Genomic DNA, 17,808 nt, shown 5'->3' on the forward strand with positions numbered 1-17,808 from the left:
CATGTCGACTTTACGATAAAATTTTTTCCGCTGTTTTCATGTTTTTATCAGGAAAATATTTTTTGGCATATCATGTAATATCTTTCTTATTAGATTTGTTTAATTGATTAGTTACAAAAGCTTTTAAAACTATAGCTTATTTACTAATTTTTTACCATATATAATCAATTAAGATATGTAGTATTTTTTAATTACAATGGATAATTATTGGATAACATATTAATTATTTATGTAAAAAAATAAATTTTATTAAAATAATCTATCTATATAATGTACTAATACAGAAATGATTAGGACACGTGTCGACTTTACGATAAAATTTTTCGCGCTCTTTTCATGTTCTTATCAGGAAAATATTTTTTGGCATATAATGTAATATCTTTTTGACTAGATTTGTTTAATTAATTAGTTATAAAAGCTTTTAAAACTATAGCTTATTTACTAATTTTTTTACCATATATAATCAATTAAGATATGTAGTATTTTTTAATTACAATGTATAATTATTGGATAACATATTAATTATTTATGTAAAAAAATAAATTTTATTAAAATAATTTTGTAATTAAATAAGAAATAAAATAATTTTGAAATAGTTTTACATAGATAATTCTATATATTACTTATATGGCTATACTAAAAAAATTACACAATCAAATGGATTACACATTATTATTTTAGTAAATAATTAGGATAAAATATCGGCAAAATAAATTTCAAATGTAAATTTTATCACCTATGATTGACAAGTTTATAATATATAAATAAATAAATAAATTTATATGTTAATTTTTATGTGTTGAAATTTTCTATTATTTTATGTAATTACATATAATCTACTACATATTGTTTAATGCATAATTTTATGATTATGTTTTATGTAGTAATATATTAGTAATATGTAAGTCAATTTAATAGTAACACTTTTACAGTTTTTAAAACAAATTAACTCATAGTTTCAATATGTTTAGGAGCAGTGCCGTCTTTGAGAATGTCGGTCCCGAAGCAAAAATAAAAAGGGGCCCCTAAACAATAGTAGTATATTTTGTGAATAATTCATCAACAAAAAATCTCATCGCTTTTAAGCCAATTGTCAAAAATAATCCGAAGACTTTACAAAGTAACAAAATTATATAACAATCACTTGAAAAATGTATTTTTTCGACCATTCCTTGAAGCAAATTCATCGATCAAATCCTCATAAGGAATTTTATCCAACACATCATTCTCAGTCGATGAACTAAAATTTATTAGAATAGAATATCTTTGAATAAACTAATATCTTGCATATTTTGTGAATTTTTTGATTTGGTAATTATTTTGTAGTTATTTAGTTTCCTAAAACTAGAGATTACTTTTTGTATATATTCATCAATTCATGAAATGAATGGCAAGAGAAATCTTTTCCAATATGGTCTCAGTAGCCTAGGTTTTTAATTCTTCACAACTTTTGTCTTCCACCTCCTTCGTTCTTCTTCTTTCTTTCTTTCTTTATGGCTTCCCCTTGTCCATTTTCTACATACAATTGGACTAAACAAAAGCCTTATTCATCTTCCTATAGTGCGCCTGAAGTTTTAGGGCCACATCCAGCCCAAAATTTTTGTACGGGGTCTAGTTCTTCTATGGATTATTGTTCTACGGAAATTGATCACACCATGCACAATCTTTCTTTATCTTCTCCGGATGAGCAATATTATATGGATACCAATGCGACATCTCATATGTCACATTCTCAAGGTACTTTCTTGAATTATTGTCCTTTGAAGTATCGTTTTAATAATGCAATTGTTGTTGGTAATGGTCATATGATTTCGATTCATGATCACGGACATGTCTCTCTCCCTTGCCCTAATCAACCTTTAACTCTCAAAAATGTCCTCCATGCCCCTAAACTCATCAAAAATCTCATTTTCGTTCAAAAATTTACTAATGATAATATGGTCTCTTTTGAATTTGATCCTTTTGGATTTTCCGTAAAAGAATTGGACACCGGGAACATAATTATGCGGTCTAATAACACTAGTGATCTCTATCATTTCATTTTGACACATAGAGCTACCTCTTTCTCATCCTCGTCATTCGCTTTTTTCGCTTCCTCTTCTAGCACCTGACACTCTCGTTTGGGGCACCCGGGCAAAACTATTTTAGCTACCTTGTATTCCTCTTGTTTAATCAAATATAATAAAAATCCTAATTTTGTTTGTCATTCTTGTCCTTTAGAAAAACATGTTAGCCTTCCTTTTCGTACTTTTATGTCTGTCAGTTGTCGTCCCTTTGAAATAATACATAGTGATTTATGGACTTCTCCGTGTTTCAAGCCCATCCGGGTACAAATAATATTTTATTTTTCTTGATAATTATACTAATTATTTGTGGACATTTCCTTTATTTTGTAAATCACAAGTTTATGAAATTTTTGCCAATTTTAATACTTATTTTAATACCCAATTTGAGCTACAAATCAAATCCTTTCAATGTGATCATGGGGGTGAATTTGATAGTAAACTTTTTCACCAATTGTGTGTTTCTTGTCCTCAAAGTTCTTCTCAAAATGGCAAGTCCGAGAGAAAGATTTGTTCCATCAATAATATTATTCATACCCTTTTGTGTCATGCTTCTCTTCCACCGTATTTTTGGCTCCGTGCCTTAAATACCGCAACCTATCTCCTTAATATTTTTCCGTCTAAATTACTTGGTCATCTCACTCCCACTCACTTTCTTTATCACAAAACTCTTTCTTATGACCATCTCTGGGTTTTTGGGTGTTTATGTTTTCCTTTAATTTCTTCCACTAAAATTCACAAACTCTAACCTCGATCTTCTCCATGTGTCTTTTTAGGCTATCCATCATCGCATAGAGGTTACAAGTGCTATGATATTGTGTCTCGTAAGATTCTTATTTCTCGTCATGTGATTTTTTATAATGGTTTTTCCTTTTTTCCAAGACTCCAAACGTACTTCTCATGAATATGATTTTTTGGATGATCTCAAACGTACTTCTCAATCCAGCAGCAACATCCCATCACTTAACCCAACCCCATCTCCTATTCCATCACCTAACCCAATCCCATCTCCTACTGGACATCACCTCCCTAATGACCCAACATCATTCTCCCCATCAATAAGCTCCTTCCTTCTCATCTCAAAAAGCTGGACTTAGCCCAGTTGACATCCCGCCAGCCCTTATCCCCCTTCTTATTGGGCCTACATCACACGGTCCAGCACCCCACCTTTCCAGCCCATCCGTACCTTCATCCTCTCCCCCTCCTCTATCCCCTCCGGCGTGGTTACGCATAGTAAGCTTGGAATTTTTAAGCCCAACCCCAAATATACATCTTAAGCCCTTTCCGTTTCCTTTTCCCCTATTTTCGAAAATCCCACTCATGCCCTCCGTGACTCGAACTGAAAACAGGCCATGAAAGAGGAGTTTGATGCTTTGATTGAGAATAATGCTTGGGATCTTGTCCCTCAGCCCCCTAATGCTAATGTCATTCGTTCTTTGTGGATTTTTCGGGTCAAAACCAAGTCTGATGGTTCTTTTGAGCGCTATAAGGCGCGTCTAGTTAGTGATGGTAAGTCTCAACGGGAAGACATTGATTGTGATGAGACTTTTAGCCCAGTGGTCAAACTCGCTACCATTCGCATTGTTTTGAGTATGGCTTTGTCCAAGTCTTGGTCTATTCATCATTGGATGTTAAAAATGCGTTTCTTCATGGTCAGTTGACTGAAATTGTCTACATGCATCAACCTTTGGGTTTTCGTGATCCTACTCATCCCGATCATGTTTGTCTTCTTCAAAAGTCTCTTTATGGTCTTAAGCAGGCTCCTCGGGCCTGGTATCAACGATTTGCTAATTTTGTGACTATTATTGGTTTTGTTAATAGCATTTCTGATTCTTCTCTTTTTATTTATTGTCACGGGTCCGACATTACCTATCTTTTGTTATATGTGAACGACTTTATTCTTACTGCTTCATCTAATTTACTTCGTCAGTCTCATCATCATTATCATCCTACCCAGTATATCTCGCTCATAGAAAATTAAGGTCAGGGTCTAGGGAGGGAAAGACGGCGACAACTCATACCCATAAAGGAGAGCGCGACCAAAGGAGTCCTCCAGCTCGAGGAAGATAAAGAGACGTGATTACACGTGATATATAACTTAAAGACCTATAAAAATAAAAGTAGAACCACTACAAAAGAAAACAAAGAACTAATAGAAAGAAAACGATAATTACTTCGTCAGTCTATTATGGCTAAATTGAGTTCTGAGTTTGCTATGAGACTTAGGTCCTCTCAGTTATTTTTTAGGCATCACTGTTTCTCGAAATTCTGCAGGTCTATTTCTTTCTCAACACAAATATGCTACTGAGATTCTTGATAAAGCAGGCATGTCTCAATGCAAGCCTGCTCCTACTCTTGTTACTACTTCTAGTAAACTTTGTGTTGATGCTAGTTCTCTTTATGATGATCCTACTCTGTATCGTAGCTTGGCTGGGACTTTGCAGTACTCACTTTCACTCGACCGGATATTTCTTATGCCGTTCAACAAGTTTTTTTTATGCATGATCCTCGGGTTGAACATATGACTGCTCTTCATCGTATTCTTCGATATGTCAAGGGTACTTTTGATCATGGACTGCAGCTATATAAGTCCTCCATCTCTTCCCTATTATCATACACCGGTGCTAATTGGGGCGGTTGTGCTGCACTCGTCGTTCTACTTCTGGCTACTATGTTTTTCTCGGTGATAATTTGATCTCTTGGTTTACTAAGTGCCAATCTACGTTTTCTAAGTCCAGTGCTAAGGCTGAATATCGTAGTGTGACTAATGTGAAGTCTGAGACTTGTTGGCTTCGTAACTTACTTCCTGAGCTTCATTTTTTCATTTTTACGGCCACTCTTGTTCATTGTGATAATGTTAGTGCTGTTTATTTGTCGGGCAACCCAGTTCACCATCAATGCACTAAACATATTGAGATGGACATACATTTTGTTCGGAAAAAAGTGAACGTGGAGATGTTTGTGTACTTCATGTTCCATCTCGATATCAAATTGCCGATATTTTTACGATGGGCCTTCCTTAGATTCTCTTTGATGATTTTTGGTCCAGTCTCGGCGTCCGCAAACCTCCCGATTCGACTGCGGGGGTGTATTAGAATAAAATAATATCTTGTATATTTTGTAAATCTTTTGATTTGATAATTATTTTGTAGTTATTTAGTTTCTTAAAACCAGAGATTACCTTTTGTATATATTCATCAATTTATGAAATAAATGGCAAGGAAAATCAATTTCCAATAGTAGGTATAATCCAAGGTAATTTGTGTGTGAAAATGAAACTCCAAATTGATGAAGTAATTGAAAATCCTAAACCATGCATATGGAAGCTATTTTAGATTTTTGATTAATATTGAAGTTACCTTCCTTTTAAGGAAGGATTAAATGAAGTTTGTCATCCATGAAAATAAATTATCCTTGAAAATGTATTAGTAGAATATATTGGTAAATTTTATTCTTAAAAGCCATGCATCACCAAATTTCTTCACTAGTATTCTACTCTTGGAATTAGTAGGTTTGAGTTAAGGTTTTTATCTAATTAATTAAGCGTTTGATATAAATAAAGAAGAGAGAAAACTATATAAACATAGAGCGAGAAAGATTTAATTCATTACTTATAAAATGTAAGAAAATTATTTTCTCTTTTGCTTAAATGCTTCCACGTGTGGATGGGGAAGATTGAGATTGTTCCACACGTGGGTTCCCTGTTCCTTTGCTCTTCACCCTTGTATAAGTCAATAGAGGAAGGAACAAAGTTCCGTCGAGTTGGATAAATAGTCAAGGGTAATTAAAAAAAGTCAAAGGTTATAACTAAATTTAATAGGTCATTTAACAATCCGATAAGATGGTTAGTTACAATATCTGTACTTTTTTATTTATATAATTAAACTTTAATGCTATAATTAAAAAATAATTATAATGTTTTTAATAAATGATTCTAAACAAAATATTTGTTTGGGTTTAAAATGATAAGAAAAAATTATAAAACCTTGACCAAATTGACCTGATTTAAACCCAAACCTTATATGATTCGTCCTTAAATCAATCGGCTCTGAATATGATCTGACTTAAAATCAATCCGATTGAAAATGAATTGACTCAAAACTAAAGGTGTACAAAATAGACTCGAGAATCCGATATTCACCCGACCTTATAACCGAATCCGATTTGATTCGACTTAAAAATGAATTTGCAATTGTGTAAAAACTAATGTAAATACAAAATCTGATTTTAAAGAGACCTAAAATACCTGATCCAATATCAACCCAATAAATGAACACGGTTTACCCAAAACTCGCCGGGCTGGCCCTTTGGACATGGGTAATTGACCATGATCAAGTGGGTAACCCGTAACTGGCTAAGTGCCTTTCTTACCTTTATTTTTCGGCTTCCATTTCCTGAAGCAACTCGAAGCTTTTCCTAATTGTTTGAGCTACAGTTAAGGTTAGATTGTTTCTCTTCATCCAGTACTTTGATTACCGAATATTGTTGCATAATCAGTTAGTTGTTATTTAACTTTTTGATTAAGATTTTGTTGGGGTTCCTGAATTGGGGTTTTTAAGATTTTATGATTTTTCATCTTTTTTTCCAGTGTATAGGGTGATGATTCTTGAAATTGGCCACTTTGTGATTGAATAAATGATGAGGTCTTTAGTTCAATTTTGTAATTTTTAGCAGACAGAAAGTGGGTTTTGATTGAATTGAGAAATTGAGTTAAACCCTAAAAAATTTAGTTCAATCATGGAGAAATCGGGAGGTAAAACAATGGAGAAGCAATCAAGTTTTCGTAAGGTGATGGAGAAGCAAGTTAGCTTCAAAAATGTGGTGGATAAACCTGAAAGTTCTGGAAAAACAATGGAGAAATTAGGTAGTTTTCGAGGTGCCGTACTGGAAAAACAAAAGAGTTTTCAGTTGAAAATGGAGAGGCAATTCAGCTTTGCTGGTAGTGAGAAGAAGAAGAGCAAAGATTCCCCAGGGAAACGAGGCGACTCGCCTCTCCATATGTATGCTAGAGCTGGTAATTTGAGAAAAATCATAGAGATTATTCAGAATTGTGAAAGTGATGATTGTAAAACTTTGCTTTGCAAGCAAAATCAAGAAGGAGAAACTCCACTTTATGTTGCTGCTGAAAATGGGCATGCTATGGTAGTTGGAGAGTTTATGAAATATTTGGATTTGCACACTGCTTCAATTGGAGCTAGGAGTGGTTATGATCCTTTTCATATTGCTGCAAGACAAGGTCATATTGGTAAGACCTTCAATCTTATTTGGTACCATTTTGTTTTGCTTTGAGTTTACTAGGCTCACATGTAATTGTTTTAGTTTTTGATGTGATTGTATTGGGGGTGTTCCGCAAAATAGCTCGTTGCGGTACAAATAGATTGTTGGGTGGTCTAACCATCTAATGCTGTTATTTGGTAAATTAATCAGTTGAAATAACTTGTTATGAATCAGCTAATTTACAACAAGTTTATACTATGAGTATGTTCATTAACCACCCCAGTAAGTTATTAGCGGTTTGCCTAACACATGTTTTATATATTCCCTTTATAGTTTACAAGTTACACAACTTTGTTTTGTTATATTGGATATTCACGTGCCAACATCATCAGAAGTTGAGATTATTGGTTCATTTGTAATGATACTAGGAACTAAAAGCATGTGAGGAAAGTGGCTACAAAAGTTTTTGTCATGCTTCTCTTCCTCACTTGAAGCATTATAAACTTGAAGAATTTTATCAGAATTTGAGATTATTGGTTCATTTGGTGCATGTCTCTTTAAAGTGAGAAAGGGAAGCATGATAAAATTCTTTATACCTACATATTGACCCCATATAAATCAGAGTAAGGCTTTGGCGTTTGTGATGTTGTTGTATACAAATTCCTTTTTAGCTTTTTGCTTGGTCAATGCTCTTCAGTTTTGGTCAGTAAATGATACTATGGGCCATGGGGATTTTTCATTTTTTATTTTGGATGGCATGATTTTGCTACCACGATAGAAGGCAATGCTTGGCAAGGAAACCGGTTTATGAGTTATATTTGGAAAAAAAAGGGTTAATTGCCTTCAAGTCTAACGTTTGGTTCTTAGTATGTAAATGTTAAGCTGAAATTGAATAATGGTTTACCGAACAAAAATTTAAGATGATATTACCTTGTAAGGTAATCAAGTCTTCCCATCAAGTTTCTGAAATCGATGTATTCCACAAGATTGGACTTTTAGTTTCTAAGCATTGAATATGACATACATGTTGATGATTGCTCGAAACTTTTTGGATTGAGTCTGAACCCCGTTTCGTTGTTCTGCGTGGAGCTAATGATTTTAGCTAAGATTGAATTGTCTTAACTATGCTCGTGCACTGTCTGAAATAGTTGATAAATTTGCATTTTACCCTCATTGTTTCAGTACGTGCAACTTAGACTCTTGTTATTTGTTAATATGCAATATGGTCAAATTATGCAGAGGTTCTGAAGGAGCTTCTTCGTGCTTTCCCCAATCTGGCTATGACAACTGATCCATCTAACACAACAGCTCTACACACAGCCGCTACTCAAGGAAACATTGATGTTGTTAATCTCCTTTTAGAAACCGACTCAAACCTTGCCAAAATAGCCAGGAATAATGGTAAAACAGTCCTTCATTCTGCAGCCAGAATGGGACATCTGGAAGTGGTCAAGGCACTCTTGGAGAAGGATCCAAGTATTGGTTTTAGAACTGATAGAAAGGGTCAAACGGCACTTCATATGGCTGTTAAAGGGCAAAATCAAGATATTGTAATTGAATTGCTTAGACCTGATCCATCCATCTTGAGTTTGGAGGATAACAAGGGTAATACAGCATTACACATTGCAACAAAGAAAGGCCGCGCGCAGGTTATTTCTTCATCCGTACACCTCTTACATAGTTATAGTAGTTCCTTTTATCTGAGTGAACCGCCATTCTCGAGGATCTATGGATGCATACCCTGACGCACATATTCATTCTGTGGAGTAAGTAAAAACTATAAATATGGTAAGACGCAAAAAAGAGAACAGGAAAGCATATCCTATAGCATTTGAAACATTTCGTTTATTTTTGAATAAGTGCTACATATGGCTATGGAACACTTTTTTAGAGACCTTATTAAAAGGAGAGGATAGAGTGAGATGGAAAATAAATTCCGGAAGACTGTCCACTACTGAGAAAAATGAACATTGCAATTACTTCAATACAACAAAACAAGGCAAGTGTTGAAACTAATGAGAAATAGAACAAGTACTTAATTAATTCTGGTGTCCGCGTGAATACTAGATAAAACTTTAAAATTGTGCTAGGAGATGATTTTGGAGTGTCAAATCTTTATATATTGGCACTCAGCACGCCCACTCTTATATATATTCTTTTGTGAGCGCAAGTGGGAGTGCTAAAATCATCTCTCAATTACGTCGAGTTTGATCTAATTGTGGCAAGTTATGCATCTGGATTTCATTTGCTTCTTCGTACAATAAACCAATGCCCGGAAAGAGTTTGATCACATGTTTACAGGAGTTTCTTATAAACCTCGATTCTGTGAATTTAACTTTTTTCTAATTTTACAGAATGTCAGTTGCCTGCTACAGTTTGATGGCATAGGAATCAATGCAATCAATAAGGCGGGTGAGTCTGTACTTGATATTGCTGAAAAAGTTGGACCACCGGAGTTGGTTTCAGTTCTAAGAGAGGCGGGAGCACTCACTTCCAAGGAACTTGGAAAGCCTCCAAGCACAGAGAAGCAACTTAAGCAAACTGTGAGTGACATTAAGCACAATGTGAAGTCCCAGCTGCAACAAACCCATCAAACGGATGTGCGGGTCCAGAAGATTGCAAAAAAGCTCAAGAAACTCCACACTAATGGCCTGAACAATGCAATAAACAATGCTACGGTGGTGGCTGTTCTCATAGCAACTGTTGCTTTTGCTGCCATCTTCCAAGTGCCTGGCCAATACGTAGAGCAGAAAACGCCAGGGAAATCTCTTGGACAAGCTCAAATTGCCGATAACAAGGCGTTCACTATATTCTTTGTGTTTGACAGTGCGGCATTGTTCATCTCCCTAGCTGTTGTTGTTGTCCAAACGTCTGTCGTTGTCATCGAACAGAAGGCAAAAAAGCAGCTCATGTTTGTGATAAACAAATTGATGTGGGTGGCTTGTCTCTGCATCTCTGTCGCCTTCATTGCTCTCTCGTATGTCGTGGTGGGTCCGCATGGTAGGTGGCTTGCAATATGGGCAACAGTGATTGGAGCCGTGATTATGATACCGATCATCGGCTCCATGTTCTATTGTATGATTATGCATCGATTGGATGAATCAAAATCAAGAAGGATAAAACGAGCTGAGAGCAAGTCGCATTCCTATTCCATGTCGGCAGTTGCTTCGGATCCAGAATTCTTGAGCACCGAGTACAAGAGAATGTATGTACTTTGAGTAATTAGAAGTTCAAATCCTGAAAATTTGAGCTGGTGTATTTTTGTGTATAAGTATGATGCATAGTAAGTTGTATTGAGCAGTGATCCATTTTCTTAAGCTTGACAAGAACGAATTTAGGGCTGAAGAAACAGAGGATCACATTTCTAGCTGTAATGTGAAATATAATGCAAGTAAAACCACTGCTACCCATCTCTATGGATAATTTTTTTGGGAAATTTGACGTGATAACCTAAGTTTTTGACTTTTTCATCTGGTAAACTAACTTCTTTTTAATCCGCATGGTGACCTCGAGCTTTCAACTTTTCCATGTGGTAGACAAAAAATTAAGTATTCATTTCGACCAAAAATAAGTTTTCCTTAAGGGTAATAGGGGCATTTGTTCTAATGAAAAAGGGTCGTTATAATGGATAATAATAACGAAATTTAACAAAAAATCTTAACCTTTTGCCTACCAAGTGGAAAAGCTAAAAGCACACGGTCACTACGCGGATTAAAAAAAGCATTTATCTACTACGTAGAAAATGCAGATGGTTTCACGGTTGTCTCGTCTAATATCTCGATCGCAATAAGCTCAAAAACCTTGACAATGAGTCTTTCTACGATGATACGGGAAGTGCAAAGAGCAAAAAAGAAATTTCCTATCATCAGGGTTAATGAACATCCTACATCTTGGTTTTCACTACACCAAAGATCTACATCTTCACAATTACAATGTTTCCATGAACAGAAAACTACAGTCTGCAGCCAAATGAATTTCTGAAGGAATGAATGATGAATGAATGAATGAATTCTACAGCTCATATAAGGGGATCAAATCTCTTGCAAGTTGCAAGTGAAGATGTACAGCTACAAACTCCATCTATTTACAGACCCATGTCAAAAAACACGATCAACCACGCCAGTGTTGTGATCATGAAGTTGACTCTCGGAGTGACAGTAGGAGTTGTTTGTTCTTGATTCGATGTGTAATGTCCTTGTTGAATAACAATGGCGTACACGAACGTGGTGTGTTGTGAAAACCATTGAGGTACTGCATTTTACTTGAACTGCCAGTACCGCTTCCTTGTCTCTCGTGTCTTCAGACCCCCAGTTTTGAGAAACCCCGTCGACTAAATTGCCCAATGTATGGAACTCCGTATAACGTAACGTCACATTCATGCTTTGTTCAGTGTCAATTACACCACATGCTGGTGAAACCTGCAAAACAACATACAAATACACAACTTATTAACCCATTTTCATGTTCTTATAAGTATGCAACTCCTTTATAGCAAATTTGCCCATTATTTGGAAACTGTCAAAACTGATCGTTCCTAGACCTAGAGGTGTTCATTCGGGTTATCAGGTTGATGTTGGGTTAGGTGATTCGGGTTGGTTTGAAATCGGGTCAAATCAGGTTTGGTTATAAGGTCAGATAAATTTTGGGTCATTGGGTCTATTTTGAACCCCTCTAGTCGTACCCAAGAACACCTTAAACCAGTGTCACATGATTTGCTAATTGCCTGGCGAATTGCGAATCAAAAAAATCGAATTATGGTCAATTTTAGGCTATCTTTGAATCATTTTGAGCAAATCACGAATCCAAGAGGCGAACTAACCAGCGAATTATGTGTCACTGCCTTAAAAACAAAATAACCATTCTAATTAGAAGTAATGCAGGAAGGAAATTATGAATTGTCCTATATATAATGTGTAAAACACTACCTCAAGCCAAGCAGGAAAGCCAAAAGAGGCTCGGGGCTGAAGCTCTGTTGGTTCTCCGTTTACATTGATGGTGCATCGACCTTCACATATGATATGAAACACAGCCTCCTTGTCTTTACTCTTGTTAGTGATCTGGAGAAAGGAAGTCTCCTGGTTTTGCAAACTTATGTTACCTGTACTAACTTCTGTGTCCGGTATCACAGATAATTCTCGAAGCAAAGATTTAATCTCTTTGCTAGCTTCCATAACTTCGCCAAACTCTTTCCTCCTAAATGATCTATCTACTCGTGCTAGGTGAACACTAAATTTACATCGGACAGGTTTGTGATCACTTTCAGTAACGTCCATGCAGGCTTCATACCTGTTTTAAGGGGAAAAGAGTGTGTTTGTTAGAACTGGTGCGAGTGGAAGTGCTCTGTCGTGTTCATATTATCAACAACAATGCCAAAGCCTTAATCCCGAAAGTTTGGGGTCGGCTACATAAACCATTGGATTAGTTCCAGTGGTTGTCCCCAATATATTTGAACATACATTTGTATTGAGGCGAGTATTGGACAGTCCAAACTGCACTCTGATACAGGTCCAGTACGACAATCTCGATATATTACTCTATCGCACCAAGCAGGAATTCGTTTCTTTTCTCCCGAATCATAGCCTGGAAAAGTTGAGAGATGGTGAAAAAAGATGGAAAGAGTGTAGGTATAGCAGCTGTTTGAATGCTGAATCGGTCCTTGAAAGTTACCTCCTAAGCCTGGTACATGCCTGTCGAATTTATAAGTCGGAGGAAATTTGATCATGGCCTCGCGCATCCCTTGGAAAACTTTCCCGGCTTTCATTTCTGCTCGAAGCTGATCCTTTTCTCGTAGCCAATCAAAGCTTCTTTGAGAAACAAAATCTCTTGCTTCATCGTATGATATTCCAAAAAGGCGATAATTAAAGTCTCCAAGAAAGATAACCATGTCTGCCTCTGCTAAATCAGGCTGGCTACCCTCATCAGAGTTCCCAACGGCACCCTGCAACACCCAGAAGTACAAACACAAGGACCTAGAGCTTAAATAACTGCAGTTAATCAAAGGAAAACTCGTATATGATATCAATTTCCGGAGATTCTTAATCATATTGCGAACTTACATTTGCAGCACGAAGCACTTGGGATGCAGAAGAAGCTCCAGCTGCAAGAGAGAGGAGCAATGGGAAGCCAAAAGCATAAAGGAGCCAAAATAAATATATGCACAACGCAAGAGAGCAATACAAAAGCAGACATCGCATACCAGCAGCAACGTTGAGTAAGTGAGATTGCCGCGAGAAAGCCATTGTTCGCCAGATGTGATCGAAATCAGCATTACGACGAGCAACAGCTTCCAAATGCGCTGCTAAGTGACAGTTCACAAAACAAATTATTCTATCATGGACTCTCAGTCTCAAGCCTACTGCTCCCTGCAAGTTTGATTATGAACACAATTAATTATTGTCAGGAACAGCATGAACATAGTGTAAAGATCATGAATGCACCCATTAACATTACTGAATAAAGATCACAACCATGAAAATTACTGAATAAAGATCACACCCATGAACATTACTGAATAAAGATCATACCTTGTTTCCAATTGTTCGGCCAAAACCACAAGCAACTGCAGCAACATCAAGGTCACCAGCATGCATCCTCATATTCTTTCTTACCCTAAAAACAGACATTTGACTGTCATAGGTACACAGAAGAAGGGACAGCATTCTATCATGAGTGCAATGAGTATAGTGTAAAAACAAGCCCGCATCATATCGCATCAGCCGCATTATAAAAGTTTTCAAAACAAAGGAACCAATATTTCCCGCGTTGTAAAGGTGTAAAAATTGTATCAGGCTATATCAAGGGATATCTTATGATTCGACTGATAATAAGGTGATACAATAACCTCAACACTTTTGTTACCGTATCACCGTGTCGTTACCACAATCGCGACATTACCGTATTTTTACACTATAGCTACGAGTCCGAAATTCAATTAAAAAAAAAACTCATCTGAATTACCAGATAGCTATAAGCAAGCCAGCAAGCTGCCGTGAACCTACACGTTCAAATACAATTCCTTCATCTAAGATCCTACCTATAGCATCCTGCCAAACTTGCCCGATGGCACTACCTTCTAGTCCCACCTGTACGTACAATAGATGAGTTTATTTTCAGCAGATCGAACATAGTTTGCTTTATTGTTATTTTCATCAATGACAATGTGAAGGTAGTAAAAGAGAGCTATAGAGATCCTCACAGTTTCTTTTGCGGCAGACATGGCAAGGAAACCAGCTCCCATTTCCACTTCCTGCAACCCAACCACAATGATTCCAACGTCAGACACTGCAGAAGCTAGCCATGATCTGAGTGCTTCCGGGTTAGGTTTCCCTTGACCAACATTCCATGTTCCTACCAACATCTTTAAACTTTCTCGTCTCGTATATAGCAACTCTTTAGAAGACAATACAGCACGTACTATAGCATCGATTGGGCCAGGGGACGTGAGGTGCCATCCACGTATACCACCATGAATAGCCGTGCTGAAAACATAACCTCCACCTATCGCCATCTTTATCACCGGACTACTATGAGCAACCCACCCTGCTAAAAGATTTCCATCAAGATCCAGCAATTGTACCACACCACTAGCATATCCCACCCATAGCCTACAACCTTGGGTGCAAAAGCATAGAACAGCAGAATTATGATGATTGAATTCTTGGACACGATTTCCATTCGAATCCCACTGCAGAATTACACCATTTGAACAACCACTCCAAATGGATCCATCAGCAGTTAATGCTAGTGCCTCTGTCTTCTTAATATCCTCGTTAAATGCCCCTGTACCCCTTGTAGCTACTCTACGGACAGCATCTGCTGCTCCCATCAAAGCGTTACGTGTTTTTCCTAAAAACCCTTGTGGCTTTTCCTTCTTTGATGTGGAAACAAATTTTACCTTAATCTCATCATCTGCTGGTTGATCCTCGCGCATTGGCATCTCAACCCGGTTTTCAGTTCCCTCAGTGTTATACACTTTAATAAGTTCCTTGGTACAGGCATCCCTGTTGTTGGAAACCAACTATTAGCACACTGTATGATACTTTTCCAGCATCAAAGAAAGAACACAAGCTCATGAAGAAATACTTCTAAGAAAAGGTTGGAACTTGGAAGCATACCATAATGAGAAGGATAGACTAGTGGCACACCACACCCTTCCTTTGCAATTATCCGATAGCATAACCTTTATATCCGAAGATGAGATATTACATACACCATTCACAGTTACCTGACTTCTCAAGTCCACATTAGACCTCTCAACTAACAGGGCAGCCATGTACTTTTCCTCAGCTGTTAGAGACAGTGATTTCTCTATCGAGTCCCATGCCCATACTTTGATCACACCACCCTCCGCGCCAGACCACAGGTCACCTGAACAATCACAAAAATCAATGTTCATACATGTTTGAGTGCCACCATATGACCAAAGTACATAAAAGTTGATTACTACATAATTGTCTATAAACTTCCATACCTAATTTTTCTACAACAACAACATTCAATTATCCCAAAATCATTAAATTCTTACAATCAAATTGTGAGATAGAAAACTTTTCACCATCACCCAATGTCTTCCCTTTACACTTTCAAAAATTCTAAGTTTGGCTCCCCAATTAACCCACATTCCTAAGAATCTACAACCTCAAAAATTTAAGGGAAATTCTACATGATAACCCTGAATTATCAGCTTTTTCACGTGGTAGACAAACATTTTTTTTAATCCGCGTGGTACCTTAAGCTTCCAACTTTTCTATATGATAGTCAAAAGAGAAGTCTTTTTGTAAACTTTAGCTATTTTTAACATAATGAATTTTTTTTCAAAAAATAAATGTCGTGATCAATCTAATTTGCCACATATTTCGTAATGCAGTCAACATAAGTACTTAATTTAACCAAAAATTTAACATTTCATCCACTAGATGGAAAAGTTAAAAGCTCAAAGTCACCACATGGATTTCACCATATGAAATTTCCAAAAATTTAAAACAGAACATTTTTTCCAAATAAGCAACAAAAAGATTTGTAAACCTACCATAAGATGATATGATCAAAGCAAGAACAGGTCCCTTATGCGCTTGCCAAGCAAGACCTTCTCGAAAGGGTGGTACCACATCATCAGCACCACTTGGATCCGAATTCTGATCCATTTTCCAAGACCTAATCTTACCATCTTTATGTCCAGTCCATATCAAACTATTCCCATTATCAACCACCATACAAATGGTAGGCGAAGTAACAGCAGATTCATAAAACGGCGACGTATCTTCATCCCCACGTTTCCCTTTCCCGCCAAATCCGACCCCAGCTTCATACGCATCCCTAAATTTCCAATACCGAACACCATTTTCTTGACCCGCCCACAAATGACTATCCGTACACCCAATCGTCCTCAAAAACCTCCCAACTTGTGTCTCCCTTAACGGATGAGGCCTAAGCTCCAAAGCGGGTGGGCGAGTTGGGTGAACGGCAGACCGAATCGGAGCCCTAAAAATACCAACACCACCATTAGCAGTAAATTCCGGCATAGCGAGTCGTTGATCATCTTCATCATTGGGTAATGATATGACGGCCGGGAGAGAAACAGAGTGATCGTACCTAGGGTTTGTTACAGAAGAGGAATTTGAAGCGTAAGGATAGGAAACATCGTTTTCGTCTTGTGAATCATCATAAGAGGTGCAAGTACTTTCATGGCGGATTTGGGTATTGAGAGAATAGGCTTTGAGATTAGGATTGGAATTTAAAAACGAAGAAGATGATGGATCATTGTCTTCATCATTATCCATTTTTGTTGAATTTTCTCAAGAATGAGAGGAATAAGAGAAGAAAGAGAGGGAAATGGGGAAGAATGGAGAGGAATGGAGGAAAGAGAGAAAGAATGAAGTTTTTTGGTGTGTTTGGAAGAGAGTGGAGTAGCGGGAACAAAGGGGATTTAACGGTCAACAACGTTTACAAATTAAAATTCAATTATTATCTTAAAATTAGAAGACTTGGGTTTTTTTTTCCCAAAAAATTGCTATTTGGGAAAAAAAAAATTCAATTTACATCCACTAAAAAATCATTAAAAAATTTATCAGCAAAATATATAGAATATAATGAAATAATGACGATAAATGAATAAAAAAATTATAAAAATATTTTATGGATATTGTCCAATGTATTACTTACATTAATTATTATTTATCAAAAATTTAAATTTTGTTGTGTTTGAATACTTTGAATTTAAGTTTATTTGGTATTAGAGTTTTGCTTTGTTATTTACCTTTAATTATTTATTAAAAAACTTTATTTTTTGTTGAGCTAATTTTGATTGTATGGTTTCGTATTTTAAATTTTTATTCAGTTTGGTTTAGTTTTAACTTGGTAATTTTGATATATAAGTCGAATTAAGTTTGCTTAGTTTGATTTTGTATCAAAACCAAAAATGATAAAAGAATTCACACTCCTAGCCTTGGATACATGATCTTTTTTGACCTACTTCATATTCAATCCTAATTTAATGATTTGTATCTCACTCTTGTGTGAAAATTTGAAA

At 36.3% G+C, this 17,808-nt stretch overlaps 3 protein-coding genes across 5 annotated transcripts; 2 read left to right on the forward strand and 1 right to left on the reverse strand.

Annotated features, from left to right (window-relative positions):
- Positions 1-1,493: 1,493 nt before the first annotated feature.
- Positions 1,494-2,111, forward strand: LOC130824771 (uncharacterized). The gene has a single exon (XM_057689790.1). It carries the CDS (start codon positions 1,494-1,496, stop codon positions 2,109-2,111), a length of 618 nt encoding a protein of 205 aa, XP_057545773.1.
- Positions 2,112-6,351: 4,240 nt separating this feature from the next.
- Positions 6,352-10,716, forward strand: LOC130825562 (ankyrin repeat-containing protein At5g02620). Of its 2 annotated transcripts, XM_057690849.1 has the most exons (4): positions 6,352-6,503; positions 6,652-7,308; positions 8,520-8,929; positions 9,635-10,716. In XM_057690849.1, the coding sequence occupies exons 2-4, from the start codon at positions 6,801-6,803 to the stop codon at positions 10,496-10,498; spliced, it is 1,782 nt and encodes a 593-aa protein (XP_057546832.1). In that variant the 5' UTR covers positions 6,352-6,503; positions 6,652-6,800; the 3' UTR covers positions 10,499-10,716. The 2 variants fall into 2 exon arrangements, with proteins under 2 accessions (XP_057546832.1, XP_057546831.1); XM_057690848.1 differs by having other exon boundaries at positions 6,372-7,308.
- Positions 10,717-10,998: 282 nt separating this feature from the next.
- Positions 10,999-17,285, reverse strand: LOC130825561 (type I inositol polyphosphate 5-phosphatase 12-like). Of its 2 annotated transcripts, XM_057690847.1 has the most exons (11): positions 16,309-17,285; positions 15,395-15,647; positions 14,476-15,280; positions 14,238-14,362; positions 13,805-13,889; positions 13,477-13,642; positions 13,337-13,377; positions 12,948-13,218; positions 12,737-12,860; positions 12,206-12,566; positions 11,000-11,698 (listed from the first exon to the last, which is right to left on the reverse strand). In XM_057690847.1, exons 1-11 carry the CDS (start codon positions 17,057-17,059, stop codon positions 11,378-11,380), a joined length of 3,303 nt encoding a protein of 1,100 aa, XP_057546830.1. In that variant the 5' UTR covers positions 17,060-17,285; the 3' UTR covers positions 11,000-11,377. The 2 variants fall into 2 exon arrangements, with proteins under 2 accessions (XP_057546829.1, XP_057546830.1); XM_057690846.1 differs by having other exon boundaries at positions 10,999-11,698; positions 13,337-13,642.
- Positions 17,286-17,808: the final 523 nt, after the last annotated feature.

This window comes from Amaranthus tricolor, chromosome 10 (assembly GCF_026212465.1).
Source record: "Amaranthus tricolor cultivar Red isolate AtriRed21 chromosome 10, ASM2621246v1, whole genome shotgun sequence".
NCBI classification, from domain to species: domain Eukaryota; kingdom Viridiplantae; phylum Streptophyta; class Magnoliopsida; order Caryophyllales; family Amaranthaceae; genus Amaranthus; species Amaranthus tricolor.